General features: G+C 44.2%; 2 protein-coding genes across 7 annotated transcripts in view; both read right to left on the reverse strand.

Moving 5' to 3' along the window:
• The window catches only part of Egfr (epidermal growth factor receptor), a 158,834-nt gene extending 152,146 nt beyond the window's left edge, over positions 1-6,688 (reverse strand). The window contains exon 1 of the mRNA XM_076892436.1: positions 6,479-6,688. Coding sequence (XP_076748551.1) covers positions 6,479-6,563 — 85 coding nt within the window. The 5' untranslated portion in view covers positions 6,564-6,688. The remainder of the gene's footprint in view (positions 1-6,478) is intronic.
• Positions 6,689-13,025: 6,337 nt separating this feature from the next.
• The window catches only part of Mesk2 (misexpression suppressor of KSR 2), a 29,356-nt gene continuing 25,983 nt past the window's right edge, over positions 13,026-16,398 (reverse strand). For 4 of the 6 annotated variants that reach the window (XM_076892481.1, XM_076892479.1, XM_076892480.1 and 1 more), the window contains one exon: positions 13,026-13,510. In XM_076892481.1, the coding sequence (XP_076748596.1) occupies positions 13,365-13,510 (146 nt within the window). In that variant the 3' untranslated portion in view covers positions 13,026-13,364. Of the gene's footprint in view, positions 13,511-14,812; positions 14,934-16,398 lie in introns of all 6 variants that reach the window. The other 2 variants (XM_076892483.1, XR_013101681.1) reach the window with 2 other exon arrangements.

Here is a 16,398-nt window from a genome sequence, read left to right on the forward strand (position 1 = left end):
GAGTCCCTGAAATCGATCTCCGCTGGAGCGCGCGAACGTGAATTCGAACGCGCGATAAGATTTTCGTGGTAAAATACCGTGAGTTCCGTTTCGCAGTAATCGTTTCGCGCACGAATCGAAATAACCGGTACGAGGGATTAGAGGAGTTCATCGATTTTTCTGACGCATTCTCCAAGACAACGTCTTGCTACAAGCAAGAAACATCATCGCGGCATTGAATTCCGGGCCAATACGAGCGCCCCCCTCATCAACCTCAATTAAACTCCACCGTCTCGCACTTATGCTCACTTCGCACCCGAGGCGCACCGAGTGTTGCTGGTGTTAAGTCACTATGTATTATTGGTCGAGCCAGTCCGTCTCAAGAAGGTTGTTCTCCAGACTTAGAATCGTCAAAGGAATCCTTGTTTCCCGCCGCAACTGTTTCCGATCACGGAAAACTGCCTCAAGAATCGACAGACAATCGTTCGATCCCTCTCTCTCTCTCTCTCTCTCTCTCTCTCTTCGTTTCTTGGCTGAATTCGATCGAAGCTAAGGCAATTATAAAACTTTCGATTCGAAAGACTCGCTAATCCGTTACTAATGCTAAATACTTTCTTCGTGTCTTTCCGGTACACGGTCCAGTGAACCTTGTATTGCTCGCGCGGCATGCGCGGTAGAAAGTTCGTGTTTACATTTCGTTCATTATACAGTAATTATAAAACGCTGCTCTATTGTATCACCGGATCCGTCGATTTCTCGACGATCCGCAGAATTTCTCCAGTTTCGTGTCGTTAAACCATCCTCGCGGAACGTTCGAGCACCGCGCGACGTATCTTTCGACTTATCACTTTACAGTAGCGCTCCTCTTTCTAATACGAATGAAACGAACAAAAAATGTATACACATATCAGCTTGGTATCCCTGAAACGCGCGTCGCGATTGATCCCTTTAGCCTGGTCGAACGGCGACATTTAGACTGTCACGATCAGCCGCCGTTCAAGAAGCGGCTAAAATCCTTTCCTGTTAGTGACCCTCGGAGTGTGACCATGCTCCTTGAGACTCGTGCGATTCAAATTTCACGCCGGACATGACGCTGAATGTCTCCGTTAGGATTATACATCGCGGAGAGCAATGTCGTTGAACTTCAATGCTCGATCGTAAAAAGATGGATCTCTCCTCGAGGGCCGTTCGAAAATGAATGCAACCACCGCGCGCCGTGGGTCTTTGAACCTGCTTCTTACGACCGGCAAGCCTCGATTTCGAGCCGACGTATGGGGAAGAGCGACGCGATTCTTCGCGACGAGAGTGGCGCTCCTTCGAAGGAGGCCTCTACGTAACATTTTCTCACGTCCCCGGGCGCAACAGCGAACCAGACGAGACTCGACAGCCAGCGAACATCGAAAACCGCAAAATCTTTCACGCAACATTGAATATCGAATGACGATGTAAGTAAAAGCGGTCGAGCTAAAGAAAAAGAAGAAAAGCACGACGGAATGTTCTGCATCGATGCGAGCCTTCTTCGAGTACGTGTCGCTGTCGCGTCTACGCTGCGCTCGATAGTTTCGTCGACCAGCTCGAAGTGAAGTCGCGTGTCGGTTAAAACAAACCAGCGAAGAATTTTGCTGTTCGACATTCTCGTGGAAATCTGAATTGAATTTCTGGAAACGATAGCACAGATAGGTGTGTCGATTATATTGATCTCGCGCGGAAATTCCCCATTAAGAGATTGCGGTACTAGGCGTAAACGGGCAGGAAAATTCTCGGTCGAACAGGAAAATCGTGTTTTATGTACGGTTCCGTGCAAAGACCGGATGACGCATCCTTTAATGGAACCACGACGAGGACAGAAAAAACATCTTCAGGCGACGTTAGTAGGATTCGCAATTAATTGGAAAGATGCTTGAACCGGATGCAACTAGAAATCGGTCATTCTAATTGCGAGCAGGCGTTACAACCGGCGATCGCGGTTCTTGCGCTAGCTTTTGATACTGTTCACGAACCGTTGTCAGCAGTGATTTCAACGATGCAACGAAATATTTAATCCAGGCGTAAACGCGTTTTATGGACGCCGTGAAACTTTACATTCACAAGGAACGCTCTCGCGGACAAGCTGCACGGAGCGTTCGTTTTTTTCTCATTCATAAACCGGAATGTAGCGAGAATTTCTCAGTTGCGCGTTGTTCACCGTGCCACAAATCATGTTCCCGTAACATTAAAGTCAATACCATCGTGAGCTCCACGTAGTTACGGTAGTCTGGCCATTCGGAGATTCCTACGTAGAATGGAAAGCATCGTGAATGGATGAGAGGTAGGCAGTCACCGTTAAACCCTCGCAGCAGGATGCACCTATCGCCCGTAAGCTAAATGGACTGCATTTCGTCCAGAATTCCTTGACCACGTTGCCACATTTTGCTTTTTCAACGTTCGACGCGTAAATCTCACGGACCGTAAATGAAACTCAACAACAACACTTCGAACGTTTAACGCTAACGTTGAAACCAACAAACTCTATCGACGAAAATATTGAGATTCAAACTGTCTGGTCATCGAACGTTTTTGGATGAAATTTTCCAGATAAATTTCTGAACAGCGAGACACTTACTCGTGGCCTAGTTCGTTGGGTCCGTAATGAAAATGGTATCGAATCTACCGAACTATTTATGGGCATAGCGTGGCAGCAAGTCGGAGTGATCGTGGAATGCCGATGGGGCACAATTGGCTTTTTGTGCGCGCTTAGATTCGGCGGGTGTATCATTTCATTAGCCCATTAAACAATTACGGTTAAGCCCGGTACACTTAGGCTCGTGTCTACAACCAGCTGTGAATGCGTTCCTTGTAATTGAACTACGTTAGTTCGGTCTCTTTCTCGGTTTACCAGACACGTGGGTCCCAACTATCAACCGTGGAGATTAAAACCGTGTTCCCACTGATTCTGAACAGCCCCTACACGCTTGTATACTCGTAATTACCATGCTACTTATAATTGCATTCCGATTATAACGGACAGCTAATAATTATTCCCTCTATTCGGTTCCCTGTAATTTTGCGTCCGTTCAAACCGATCAACCAGGTATCACGGGACGAGGAATGTCGACGTATCGATCGTCGAAGAAACATTTTAGGCGTTTACGTTGCTCTCGCATCGTTGACCGTGTCGTAAACGAAAGCTGGCAATGCAGCGCTGCGCGTTTTTAGTAATCTTAATTACGAAATCGTAATGGCGGTTATGCACAGCGGAAACACGGCTTGGCCAACGCGGAGCGACATAGAGAAATAAGTATATCGTTAGAACGCGAGACAATGTACCAAGTAAAGCGTGGTCGATGCACGAGGTGAATGCATTGTCGCTCGACCCTGATTGCTTCTGCTGCCGCCGCTGCACCAGCAGAGATAGCTCAATTGTTGAACATCCAATGCTGCTAAAGTTCATTCGCGGTAAGTCAAGAGCGTTACTGTTTTCAAGAAACACGATGTAGGCCGTGTCAATCGATTTAACTTCGCGCCAGATCGTCGCGTCGCGAAGTGAAACAATGTAATACTGAAGGGTTTCTCGCGAGTCATCGTATGTAACGATATTTAAATTATCCAAATCGTAGGATACAATATTTCTAAAGATTCCAACCTCTCGAGCGTCGTTCTTCGTTCGTCGACGAACGCGATGAAACGCATTCGAGTATCAACTCGCAAGCAGACGTTGGGTCCCTGCAATTCACTGTAACTTCTGATAGAAACGTTATTTCCTCTTGAGACGTCGCGAGAATCTAAACAAGGCATAAAGCTCCGGTGACGAGTAAGGAGACAGGCATTACGATGGTCAAATCACTTGGAAACATCATCGCGCAAGATGATTCGCGAGGTGATGCGTCATCGGTCGCGATCGTTGTCATCGACATCGGTTCAAGTGGTGTTGACCCGGGCTCGTTCCCTTGCATCCACGCGACTCGTTACCAATTCGTGGGAACGCAATGGCTATCCCATACCACTTAAATTTTTCGAATCCAACCGAACCCGTTCGTCGAAACGATTTCACGTAACAGTCACTCTGCTCGGAGACACGTGGAAAACTGTTCAATGCGAACGAGTTCAACAACTGCGTCCCTAGCTGGGAACTCGCGGAAGCAAGAGAAAAATATCACATCTCGTATTGCTTGGAACGTGAATTAATAACCTTTCTAAAACGTTTTTAAACTGTTCGGTGAAAGGATACTTATCGCGTTCGCGCAGAGTTTCAGCGCGTAATCCTTGATTGAAACAGCATTCGAGCACTCGAGTGGTAAGAACGAACCACCGACCAGCAACTTCAAAGACAGTTTGATTAATAACTGGTCGCGTTCGATGATTCCAACTCCATCGATCGTAATCTTCTTCCGCGTAGCTCGAAGTACACTTGAGAGATGACGGTGAATTTCGACGGGGGTTTGCGACGACAATGCGTCTCCCGTCTAACGGAGAACGTTAAGGACGGAGCGTATTCTCGCGGAGATCGGTTATGCGTTTTTGATGCGCGTCCCGATCGTTTCATAGCTACCGCGAAATCGTGCCGTTCGATTCGAGCCTCGACTTCACGGTTGGCTGGCCACCGCTCCTCTATGTCTTTCCCTCGCATACTAAAGAGAGAAAAGAGCGGAGAGACGTTGCGTCAAGAACGCGAGGGAACGCGTTCTTGCCTCTTCCGCAGGTTGCCACGGGTTTTTCGCCCGGCCGATACTCCGTCCAAGAATTCAATGAAGAATCGGCGCACGACGTTTGATCCGGCCATTTCCACGCCGTATTTGGTACCCAGCCTGTACAGAGTCGCGACGCTGCTATTTCATCCGGCAATTTTCTACGATGTCCTCGATTAAACGTTCTAACAGCGTATCGAGGAGGGCAAAGACCGATCGGATAGTAATTCTTTGTGCACGCGGCTTCTGTCAATGTCGAGGGTGCCGAGGCGCACTTTCGTGCGAAACGCGACAGTGGATTCTACGATTAGAAAGAAGATCGGTACGCTACAAGTTGCGAAAAGTTCCTTCGTTAATACTTTATTAGTCGATTGATCGAGGGAAAGCAGGTATTCTGGAACGCAGACTTTGCACCCCTCGATTTCTGCTTGTGCATAGAAAACTTAGCCAAAATTTCATCGTTATTTAGTCTCATTTGCCTAATCGTGCAAGATACTCCGCATAGCGAACAGTGAACGCAATTATACGGTTGAATAAGGCGAACAGAAACGCGAACGATGTCGTATCTAGAGGAAACAAAGTAATAACTAATGTGCAAACATGACGAACAAATACATCGCGATGAATTTCAAATCTAATCGCGCGCTACGTGAGTCGCGGCTCTGTTATTCGCGCGCGTCATTTGGATGGGAAGTCGGTGCTTAATTAAACCTTTATGCGATCGCTGGACACCTGTTGATGGATAGGAAACGGCAGAGATCACCTGGCAATGGTTCTAAATCGTTTTCTACGATGCAGTGGAATCCAGGGTTTGACAAAAGTTCCAAACGCGACACGTTGTACCATTGGCCTCATTCTTGGCCGAGCGCTCTGGGTGAACCGATCTTATTAAGGCTTAATTAGCCATTTAACTAGGTATATTTAACTCGCGGTGTCCATAGCGGTCACATGACGAAAAGTGAAAGAATCTGAGGTCGGTTCAGCAGTCGATATATTAATTGCTGCAATCTTTTACTGTCCTCGATACACTACTGGATAGCTGCGATCGAATCACGCTTTTATATTTCCACCAACCACTTCATATTTACTTATCTATTACAGAACACTGTTTACGATAGAGTTTCTTGTTTTCCAATTGATAAGAAGTTTCAGGTGCAGTCTAGAAATTGTGGTACAAGATTGTTGCAACGTTTCAGAATATATTGAAATCGTCATTTGCGAGGGCGAATCCAAAGTAGAGGAACTTCAAATTCGTTAGAAAAAGAAACAGAGAATTTAAAGAAATTTCTATGGATCATGTGGCAGTTTAATAAACTTGAAAAATTTCTCGTCGTATTTAACAGTAACAACAAATTATAGAGCCACAACATTATTCAATTGCTAGTGAGAATGTTCGATAACATAATATTTGATTCATTGCACACGACGCCACGTGTTTGCATTTTTGATACGCCTGCAAATAGAGCATAAAAATCGGATGACTTTCTTCCTAGAAGGCTCTCGTACGCTACGATTAGATTATTTACATATCCGAATTATTATCGCGCGGTGGTATATTTTCGACTCGACTATAAAGTTGACAGCACACTTTACGAATCCGTAAAATACACATCAAACCCAATTGTCGAAACCGCTTCAATTAATAACAGTCACGTGTGCCAAATAAATGGTTCGCTTAGTAGTCGTTCAGTGTCAAAACCCTCGCGATGCACGCCAATCTCCACCGCTAACAGAGTTTCACGTGGTGTCTGGATACAATTGACCGATCTCGATGGAAGATGGTATCCGATTCGCGAAACTGATAGAAAAATGAATCGTAAAGAGGGTTAACGTACCTCTTTCCTCAATGACGTCCGCGTTGTGGCCGTACACCAGCAGCACGAGGAGCACGAAAGCCCCAACGATCTTCACCGGTCCCATCTTTTATCCTGGCCCTTTCGACGAAGGATGAATTCCTCGTGCACCCTCACAATACAGACCGACGCATATCCACTACACCAACCACCGTGCACTCGAAACAACGCTGCACTCTATTCCACTCTGAATCTCCGAACGAGACGGCCTTCCAGAGAACGATATCTGCGAGAACACGACGGCGCGTCTCGCGTCGAGAAACCAAGTGTCACCGAGTCGCGTCAGGTTCTCCTTATCACGGGGCTATCAGGTGAGTCGGAATTTCGTCGGAATCTCCTCGTCCGGCTTTTTATATCGGTGCACTCTCGAGACGATTCGAAGTCTACATCGCGGCCTCTCTCAGTTCCGCGAATTCCACCGCGGCAAGTAGTAAAAAAAGAAGGGGGTAAAAAGGGATAAAAAGGGGAGAGGAAAGGTCGAGACGCGAGTCGAAGCGGTTTCGAAGGTGTACGCGGCCGTCGAGACTTCGTTTCACTGCGATTTGTTTTGCAACGACGTCGGTTCCGCGCGCGATGGGAACCGATGCTCGCCTAAACGATCTTCGCGTGACAGCGGACACCCCGCGGTTTCATCGATGCGAACGTAGCCACGGAACAAACACTTGCGATTTAGTCGACGGAGACGATGCACGGGTGTTTCGTCAGACGATCGCGGGTCGTGCACACGAGACGAAGAACTTAGGGTGAACGTAAGAAGGCGCTTGCTCGACCACCTTCACAGGCGTCTCACGGTGGACAACCTTACTCCCACGCTGGCCGAGTCAAGAATACGCGCGCCTTGTCAAAGACGAGTCGTGATTTCGTTCGCAAACGGCAGATGTCGGGTGGTGTAGTGATCCAACGAACGTTCACGATCCCAGCCGATGATCGACGAAACGATACGCGGCAAGTGTTTGCGCGCAGTCGCATGATAAGTAAACAGGTATACGTGTGCGCGCGTATACGAGTTTGAAATACGTAATTTTTAAAATAGAAGCGGTGGCGATGTTTTAATAAGTCGCCGCGTTCATACTTCTAGGAATTGTTGTGCTGCAAGTGTGTACGTCAATTTCGAACAAGGTATCGCGATATCCCGCGGATCAGACGAGACAGGATCTATCGTGCTATAAATATTGCGATTTATTCGATGTTTGCAAAAAAGATGGTAGATCGTGATTACCGAATCGTAATTGGCAAACGTACCCGGCGATCGTCCGTCGAAGCAGGTAGGACGCGAGGACATGTACAGCCCTGTCGATTCCTTGAAGACAGTAGTAGTTTGATCGGCGCAAAAATCATCGGGGGACAGGTTTCTCGTCGCTGAGGCATGCACCTAGAGTACGTGCGCACATGCAACTGCGTATCGTGGAGAGAACTTGGTACAGAAATGTTGCGGTGAGCAACGGTCAGCGGAGGAAATGTAATTATAAAGATTGCATGCCGATCGATTTAAAGTCGTACGTACAGTTCGATATCGTCATCGTCCTTTTTTTTTTTTTTTCGTGATGCACCGCATACAAGTCCAAAAAGTATCGCCGCGAAATGTTACTAAAAACAGACACGATTCTTATGAGTTGAGATGCACCTTACGTAGCTAAAACTTATGTAATTTTTAAGAGACAAACGAGTTATTTTCCAAAATTCTTTATTCGTGATGGAGTAGCTAATGATCACTGTTTCAAGCTATATTAGCTTTTCTCGTTGAGTTTTAAAGGATCCACGTAAGTAAAAGGCGCAAGAAATCTGCTTATGCGAAGATAGAAACGAGTAAAGTTGCCAATAAATTTCACAGAAGTGATTTGAAATTGATTAAAGCAATTTTATGACAAACTGTGAACCCTGTCTCTTACGCCGCTAGTAACCAACACCAAGCAGTTGATACGAAACATTAAATAATAGAAATAAGAGAGAGAAAGGATTTGTTCGCATCTTTCGATCTTATTAGCTTTTGTGGTTGAATTGAATTTGAAGTATAGAGGGCAGAAGAAAACTGATGACTTTTTTTGCACGATCGGTAATTCAGAACATGGGACGCGAAATCCCATAAGATGAACGATCTCTCTCTATACTTCGTGGGTGATTGTATCACCCATGATATATAGATGTATGACTGTAGAGGATTTCGTATCTTACGAACTGAAATACCGATCGTGCAAAAAAGCAGAGGCTTTGTTATGCCCTCTATGATTTAGAGCGGCGAGTTTAAGAATTATCGTAGATCCAAGGATCTATACGATTCTAAATTAGTAAAGTGTGACAACAGATGTTTGCCTTGATATGTCCTGGCGTGTTGCTTTTTGGATTTTATGCTTGTAAAATTCTTTGCAAACGTCTTTATTGCAATTTCTTCCTCCGTAAGCTTTTTACTCCTTCCGAATCGTTCATTCTCTACGTGTTCCGAGTGCACTGGTTCCCAGATGGGATCCGGGAACCATTATGTGCGTTCTTTCGACAGTTTTTTCTTGCACGAAAGAAACTCGGGGGAATATGTTTATTGTCAAAGATGTATGACGCAGGAGAGAGAGGGCTTATGTGCAAGAAAAAAATTATTTACGTTCTTTGCACGGGTGTAAAACATCTTTCACGATGATCTCTTTCATAATGGTATAACACGAGTATAATAATGCATTCGTTAGTGCTTTAAAATCGAGGGGGCCGATGAACTATAAGGCGAAGGCGTTTCGAAAGGAAACAATTCGCTTACGCTTCTTTCACAATGTATCCGATCACGAAATAGATAGGGAAAATTTGACTAGAATTTTGGCTAAATGTTTTTTATACTCGTTTATTATAAATAACAAGATGTATATTCGGTGCGCACGTGTTGTTTAAACTGTATATTTATATATATACTCAAGCTCCGTCTAAGTTTATTTCGCTTACTGTACTATACCTTGTTCTTTACTTTGAGTTGTTGTCAATAATATATTTTTCCGCTACAATTTATCTGATGATACGGCGCGAGGAATTTTGAAAATTTTACTTCGGAGGCAAAAAAACTCCACGTAGCACCCCAAGGAGAAGAAAACAAATCGTTATCCTCCCGCGAGATCGTGTGACGGCGTTTTGATACCAATTTTTCATGATCGACCGTGTGCAAATGAATCTCCTCTCTTCTTTAAGCCCTTCGTAACCAACAACCGCGTTCCGTTTCGCAGCTTCCGGCGTTATAGACATTCAATCACCAGTTAGAATCTCAATTAAAGCGAAGACACGATAGAACTCTCGAATCATCAATAATTTTCTCTTTTGTCCTTTCCTCCTTTTCTTCTCTCTCCCGTCCTTCGTAACGAATACAATATAATTCGTAAATTAATTCGTACTAATGATATGCGTCTCGTGAACATCTTCAATAAAAGATCAAAGATCACGATTACGATCTCGTTGAACAATTGTACAATGCAGTGGTATCACGCTTCTCCACGATATGTTCAATAAAATACAATTAACGAGGGAAACGTTGCAGGATTCGAACGTTTTGCGGATCTAATCCGTTCTTGAATGTGCCTATAATGCAGTCCCAAGAGCGACGTGGAAACGAAGGGATTAAACGTCAATGCGTCGATGGTCCTTAAAAGCTACGTTTATTTTTATAGCGCTCGCGTTTTAGCAATGATTAATGCGTGCATACCGGTTTTTTTTTTATTTTTCCTCGATCCACTCGAAGAATCGAGCCTCGGAGTTCTAATACTAAGCTGTCGACTACAGATCTGTCTTCAATTCGCCGGCCTAAATAACGCGTCGAAGGTATACATCTATATTATATATCCGCGCTTCTCTTTGTTTTTTTTTTTTTGTTGTTTTTCATTTTTATAAACACTCTTTTACATGAAACGATTAAATCCTTTCGTCCCTCGATACGTCCTCCGCCTTGACTTTCGTCGTGTTTTCGCGCATCTCCTTCGTCCATCCACGATTCTCCGATTAAAACACCGTGAAACCATACCGTACCCTCCCGACGTGCACAGTACACGCCATTGATGGTCGTAAATGCCGTACTAGGTTGCCAAAATTTTGCCAAGGTTCAGAATAATAGCGAACGAACTCGGTAATTTGCGTTTGTGTACTCTTCTCGCCGCGTTCTTCGATTCTCGCGTATGCACTTTCCATAAATTATCGACGAGAAAAAAAAAAAAAAGAAAAAATAAAAGAAACGGTCGAACGTTCGGACATAAATTTCACTCGCCTCGAAGATACAAGGATATGTAAGAAAAATTTCGAGCGTCCGGTCCGTGGGTGGTTCCAGTTGGCCGATCAGAGTGTTAATTTCCAATTGGCGGTTATTACCATGAATGGTAGCGCGTATTGCACGCTTCGATCCAAAAGGACGCGCGAAACTTGGGAAAATCCGGGACGTACGGGAGGTCGTGATAGAAAACTAAAGGCGTTGAAACTTTCGAAAGCTACGTACGACATCATGTAGCAGGCACGTCTTATCATATCACGCTAAAGGCTTTGAAGAAGCCTGGTAGAACCGTATTGAGGTACCAAACCAGATACTCCTCTCCTTCTTGTTCTCTTTTTTTTTTTGTATTCTCTTTTTATGTCCTTTATTTTAATTTTTTGTTTCTTTTTTTCTTCTTTTTCTTTAACGACTATCTACGTAACCCTCGTTCCTACTCACGCGGACGCATGCTCTCACACATTCGCCTTCTCCTTTTTCTCTCCGCCCCCTTGTGCATGCACGCATACATCCTCTCTTCTAATTCAATTTCTAAACGCCTCGAACTAAGGAAAGGATGCGAACGGTGCGCGAGCGCGAACAAACGAACATACGCTCCCCGACACGGGGGAATTGTTATTACTCCACGGGGAATTCACTCGTTCGAGGATGTTTAAACGCGCGAATATCCTCGAACGAGGTCCCTGGTTCCTCCTCCTCCTCCTGCTCTCCTATTTTTTTTCTTTTTACCATTTTTGTTTTCCTTTAATACGAAGCATTATATCACACACGTGCAGGCCTACGAGAATTTCTTTTTATCGAGAGAACACGGACGGCCGCTCCTCGCGACCGATTGCTTTAGGCTTTTATTTTTTTTTTGCATATTCCACCACTTTAAAAAGTGTCTGTGTGTGGATAACGAACAAGCGAAGTCATCGGAGATACTTGGACGCGTTTTAATCTGCCGATACCTACCTTTGTTACCTCGCCTCTTTTATTATCATTATTATTATTATTATTAGTATTATTATTATTATTATTATTCTTTTTTTTTAACGTTCTACGCATCGTGTACGTGGCGATATCCGATTTATTATTACTATTATCCCTCTCATAAATTATGTCAACCTGTCGTGTAACAAAGACGCCCCGTCGAATTCGTTTAAAGGGTGTAGAAGCGACGACGAGGCTCGACGAGATCCTCCTCGCGTTGTTCGCAATAACTCGTAGCAGGCGCGGCTGGACGGGTTCAAATTTATAAAAAGATATCACGCTCGTTTTGTTGGCCATTTAGTCGATCCGTTCGAATAAACGCGAACAAATATGCTGGAATGCACGCGGATGCTCTTTCCACGAACTTGACTCCCCTGATTCTGCACCTACCCAGTCGCTTCGTCGCCCCTCTTTATGAACACGGAAAGCATTAGTGCGCGTTTCTCTACTTGTTGCAGTGCTACCACACATGTTTCTCTTAGAACGCGACTCGTTTTTCTCTTCCTCGTCCCTTTTCCCTCTTTAGTATCCACGATCGAGCGACTCGATCACCGCCATGATCGCGAATCAGCGGTACCAGCACCACCGATTTTTGTGTTTTTCTCTATTCCCAACAAAATTCTCTTTCTGGTTACTCGTGAAGAACAAATGTATCTCGCGCGGATCACGACGAACGATCTCGATCCTCTCCTCGTTTCGATTCTACGAACGTCGTCGCACTGCTCGCTCTTTCTTTTTGGTTTTCTTTTTTTTTTATTTGTTCTCTGTTTCTTTCGACTCGCTGTTCTGTAAAATTCGCAGCTGTGTAAAATCATGATTTTTCGTTGTCTCTGACGTCGACACGAGGATCGTTATCCGCGAGTGCCGATGAACGTTGCGATGGTCGTTGGATTTTCGCGCGTCGCGATAGAATTTTTTCAATGGCACCGTGCCTGAACGTGATTTACATTGCTGTCTGTTAAAAGGGTGTTACGCTCGACTCGTTTCGAAATTTAAAACAAACACGCTGCTCCGCTGAACAAAGTTTCCAGGTGGTAACAACAGTAAAAATCGTTTGGTTGCTCGCGATAATTGTCCTCGGTGTTTAAAACTGGATCCGCCGCGTTTTTTCAACTCCGAATTGTACCGATCGTTTTAAAAGTCTCGTGAACGATGATCGGGTTCAACGGGTGCACCATCGAGTCGATCGATGAAACGGTTGTTGCGCATTTCGAACAAAAGCTACCAACTAATCTAACTAACGCTAATGTGACGAAACAAACAAGTAAGAGAACTGTGGATTACAGTCGCTACGATATCGTGTCTAACGTGGAAAAAATTGATTCCATACGTGGGTGTCTTATCATAAATAATTATCATAAATAAGAGGAAAGTGAGGGATAACGTAGAACACAAACTTAGAACAAATTGATCGAGCTAAAAGTAACCTTAGAACTAAAAATCGAGTACGCGGTTGCTATCGTTAACGAACGGGAAATTAGAAATTAGAGCCACGTCGATCGTTGCCCCGACGAAACCTTGAAGATACATGTCGACGTTCGACTCGCGTGGGTATTGTATTCTTTTTTTGTTTCTTTTCTTTCTCTTCCTCTTTTCTGGTTTCTCGAATTCTTGCGTGCTTTGTCGGTCGAGGACAAAATCAATGATAATATCGTGAAAATTGTCGGGAATTATTTAACAAACGACCGCCTCCGATATGGGATTTTCGGTGATGTGTATGGTCGCGGTGGGCCAGTCGATTCTCTTACTGCAAACGTGGTTCAATCCCTCGAGGGAAGCCAGTCTGTAGTCAGCCATTTTCAGCGGTGATAACGGTGCAACTGTAAAGAGAAATAAACGAAAATTCCAGGTCAGAGTAATCGGTGTGTTGGATCGGATTCTTCAACCTCGCGTCGAGGTTGTTAAACACGATAGTATCCACGTGTATGTTCCTTTCGTTTGAGAAAAGAAAACTCATGGTGTCTTAAGTATAATAGGAGCAGAGTGGTTGACACATTGAACTTACGAGAGGAACAAAAATGGACGAACGTTCACAGTTCGATTATCGAACGAAAAGGCGTGAGATCGAAGAGAACGGACAGAAAGGCATGCATGCAATACGAGAAACAAAAACAAAAGTATTACATGTGTGTTCGAGTGAAATTGTTTCATGTGCAACGCGTGTGAATTGACGGGAAATACATTGTTTCGCTATTCTACTGCCCAGTACAGTGCGCGGGAGTCTTTCTTTCGCTGCACCGTTTCGCAAATACTATCTGTTAAATGTCCTACCATGAGTAAATGCTGCTACAAGAAAACAGATTAAATACTTTTTACATTTAAACACAGCCTACCGTACGGTATCGTTAAGAATGGTCGTTTCTACGAGGAAATGGCTGACGATTAAGGTCTCTAAGTAAATATCTTGCTTATCGTCGACTGGTAAAGCTATTCCATATCAACTACCGATAAAAGTACAAGTAACAGGGAGAACTCAGTCGATAAAACTTTCCCATGATTCCGTGCGATCCTAATTAATGAATCCTAATTGTAGCGAAGACATCGAAAAGTTGATTAGAAAAAAAAGACGTACATCAGTTAAACAAAGGTATGAATATGCAATGAACTCTCGAGCTAATCCTCTCGCTGTAACTGACCTGTATCCGATATCATCCAACATTTCGTGATAGATTACAAATAAATACTCAATTTTGGTACCTTGAAATTTCAACGCGCGAACGTTCACCCCCTTTTTCGCAAGGGGTGCGAGCGTGTGTAACAGCGAGAGGGATGATGACTCTAAGATGCGTCTAAGGTATCACGAGATGCACGACAGTTTAGTAAGTCCGAAGATATAGACCCACGACATCTGCAGCCCGAGTGAATCATGTTATTAAAAGAAATGGAACAGTGGTTGTTAGTTGCCTTTTCGTAAATCCTTCACGGAGACAGATAGAAGTAGAGAGACAGAGAGAGAGAGAGAGAGAGAGAGAGAGAGAGAGAGAGAGAGAGAGAGAGAGAGAGAGAGAGAAAGAGAGAGATAAAATAGAATATGCTCGAGGTAGCCCCGAGACATGTTTAGCCGTGATGCATCGTCGTCGGTTAAAATATACCTCCCGATAAAAGTTTGAATTCCGACTTACTTAACACATAGACGTGGCCTAATCGACCAACTGCGCGCTTGACTCCTTGCGGCCTTCAATTCCTAATTACAATTACCTTCGGGTGTTGTCGGCGTCACGGGCTTCCGCGGGGATCTCACCACTAAAACGCATAAAAAAATAAATTCTCTTTAAAAAACGCTGACAAAAAACATAACGGTGATTCGTAACGCAGCGTAGCCGTAGCGAACGTTCTCACTCGGCCCCTCGACGCTTCGCCGGGGCGAGTCATTCTCTTTTGGTGCGGATGCATCGCTAGGCCGATTCTCGTGTATCGTTACAGTGAAATTAAAACGAAAGTGAAGACAAAAAAAGAAAAATAAAAGACGAAATCAAGCAACGTATCGATCGTGACCAGCGTCCACGTTTCGTTTCGTTTCGTGCAACGAGATTCGAAAATTGTTCGCTACTCGAACTCGAAGTGAACCGAGTCGTGAAAACGCTTTCGCTGTTGACTCTCGTTCGAATGCGCGCGTTTATATCTCGCGAATAAGCGAGAAATAAATTATCGAGCAAATTGTGTATGTATAACAGCAAGTGTTGCGACGTATCCTTTCGGTACTGCGATACTAGCACGCGGTTGTTTATTAGCTGTTCGAACAGCGAAAGCGTAAATTCTTCTGGCACTTGTTAGCGGACGTTCCAAGACAAGACCACGTCTAGTTCGTAACCTCTGTCTAAGCTACTCGAAACGATAGCGTGATCCTTAGCACTGGCATGGTACAGTCGAGAAGCAAAGGAAATAGCCAAAAAGCCGACGCTACTGACTACTTTTACTTAAGCACTAGGTATTAGTATATACGTACCACTCGATCGATCCGAGACGCGTGGGAAATAAAGGCGCAAGTCGGTGAACATGTAACTTTTTTCTTATTTGCCTTTGACATAATCATTTCGTTTTTTTTTCTTTTCTTTTCTTTTCTTTTCTTTTTTTTTTGCTTGTTATAAAGCTCTCAAATAAATGACAAATGGTGGTGAGACTAAAGTGATGAATTCAACGGTAATCCTTTTTCAAACCTCTTTTTATTTATCAAGTCGAGCCAGTGGTTTTCCAACGAAGGGAAGTACATGGTCGAAGACATTGTTAAGTCTCGATGTACCAAGGATGCCTTCGAGTGAAATCAAGAATTAAATGAAGAATACAGGGGGAGAGAGCCGCTCGACCTTCTTGTGCCAAGGTGTTCGAAGCGTCGCACGCGTCGATCCTTAATGCATCGAGGGTTAACAGCGTCTTGGCATCGCGCCATTCGTATAACATGAGAACTCGATTCGTATATAACAGAGACGATCGTAACAACAACAATTAATTAACGATAATCATCGTGATACGAACAATTAATTTGATTAGAATAACTGTTTTTCTTTTCTTTTTTTTTTTGCTAAACGTTCGCAGAAACCTACCGCGTGAAATAATCGACAGATTCGTTCTCTCTTTTAAAGTCCGTGCGAATAACCAGAATGGACAAGCGAGGCGTAGTCGAATTTTACTCTGTCCGCGCCGTTTATAAAAGTGACACCGTTCTTCTCTTGTCACCTTGCAATATATTACGTATATATATATATATATC

The sequence above is a fragment of the Xylocopa sonorina genome, chromosome 3, assembly GCF_050948175.1.
Source record: "Xylocopa sonorina isolate GNS202 chromosome 3, iyXylSono1_principal, whole genome shotgun sequence".
Classification (NCBI taxonomy): domain Eukaryota; kingdom Metazoa; phylum Arthropoda; class Insecta; order Hymenoptera; family Apidae; genus Xylocopa; species Xylocopa sonorina.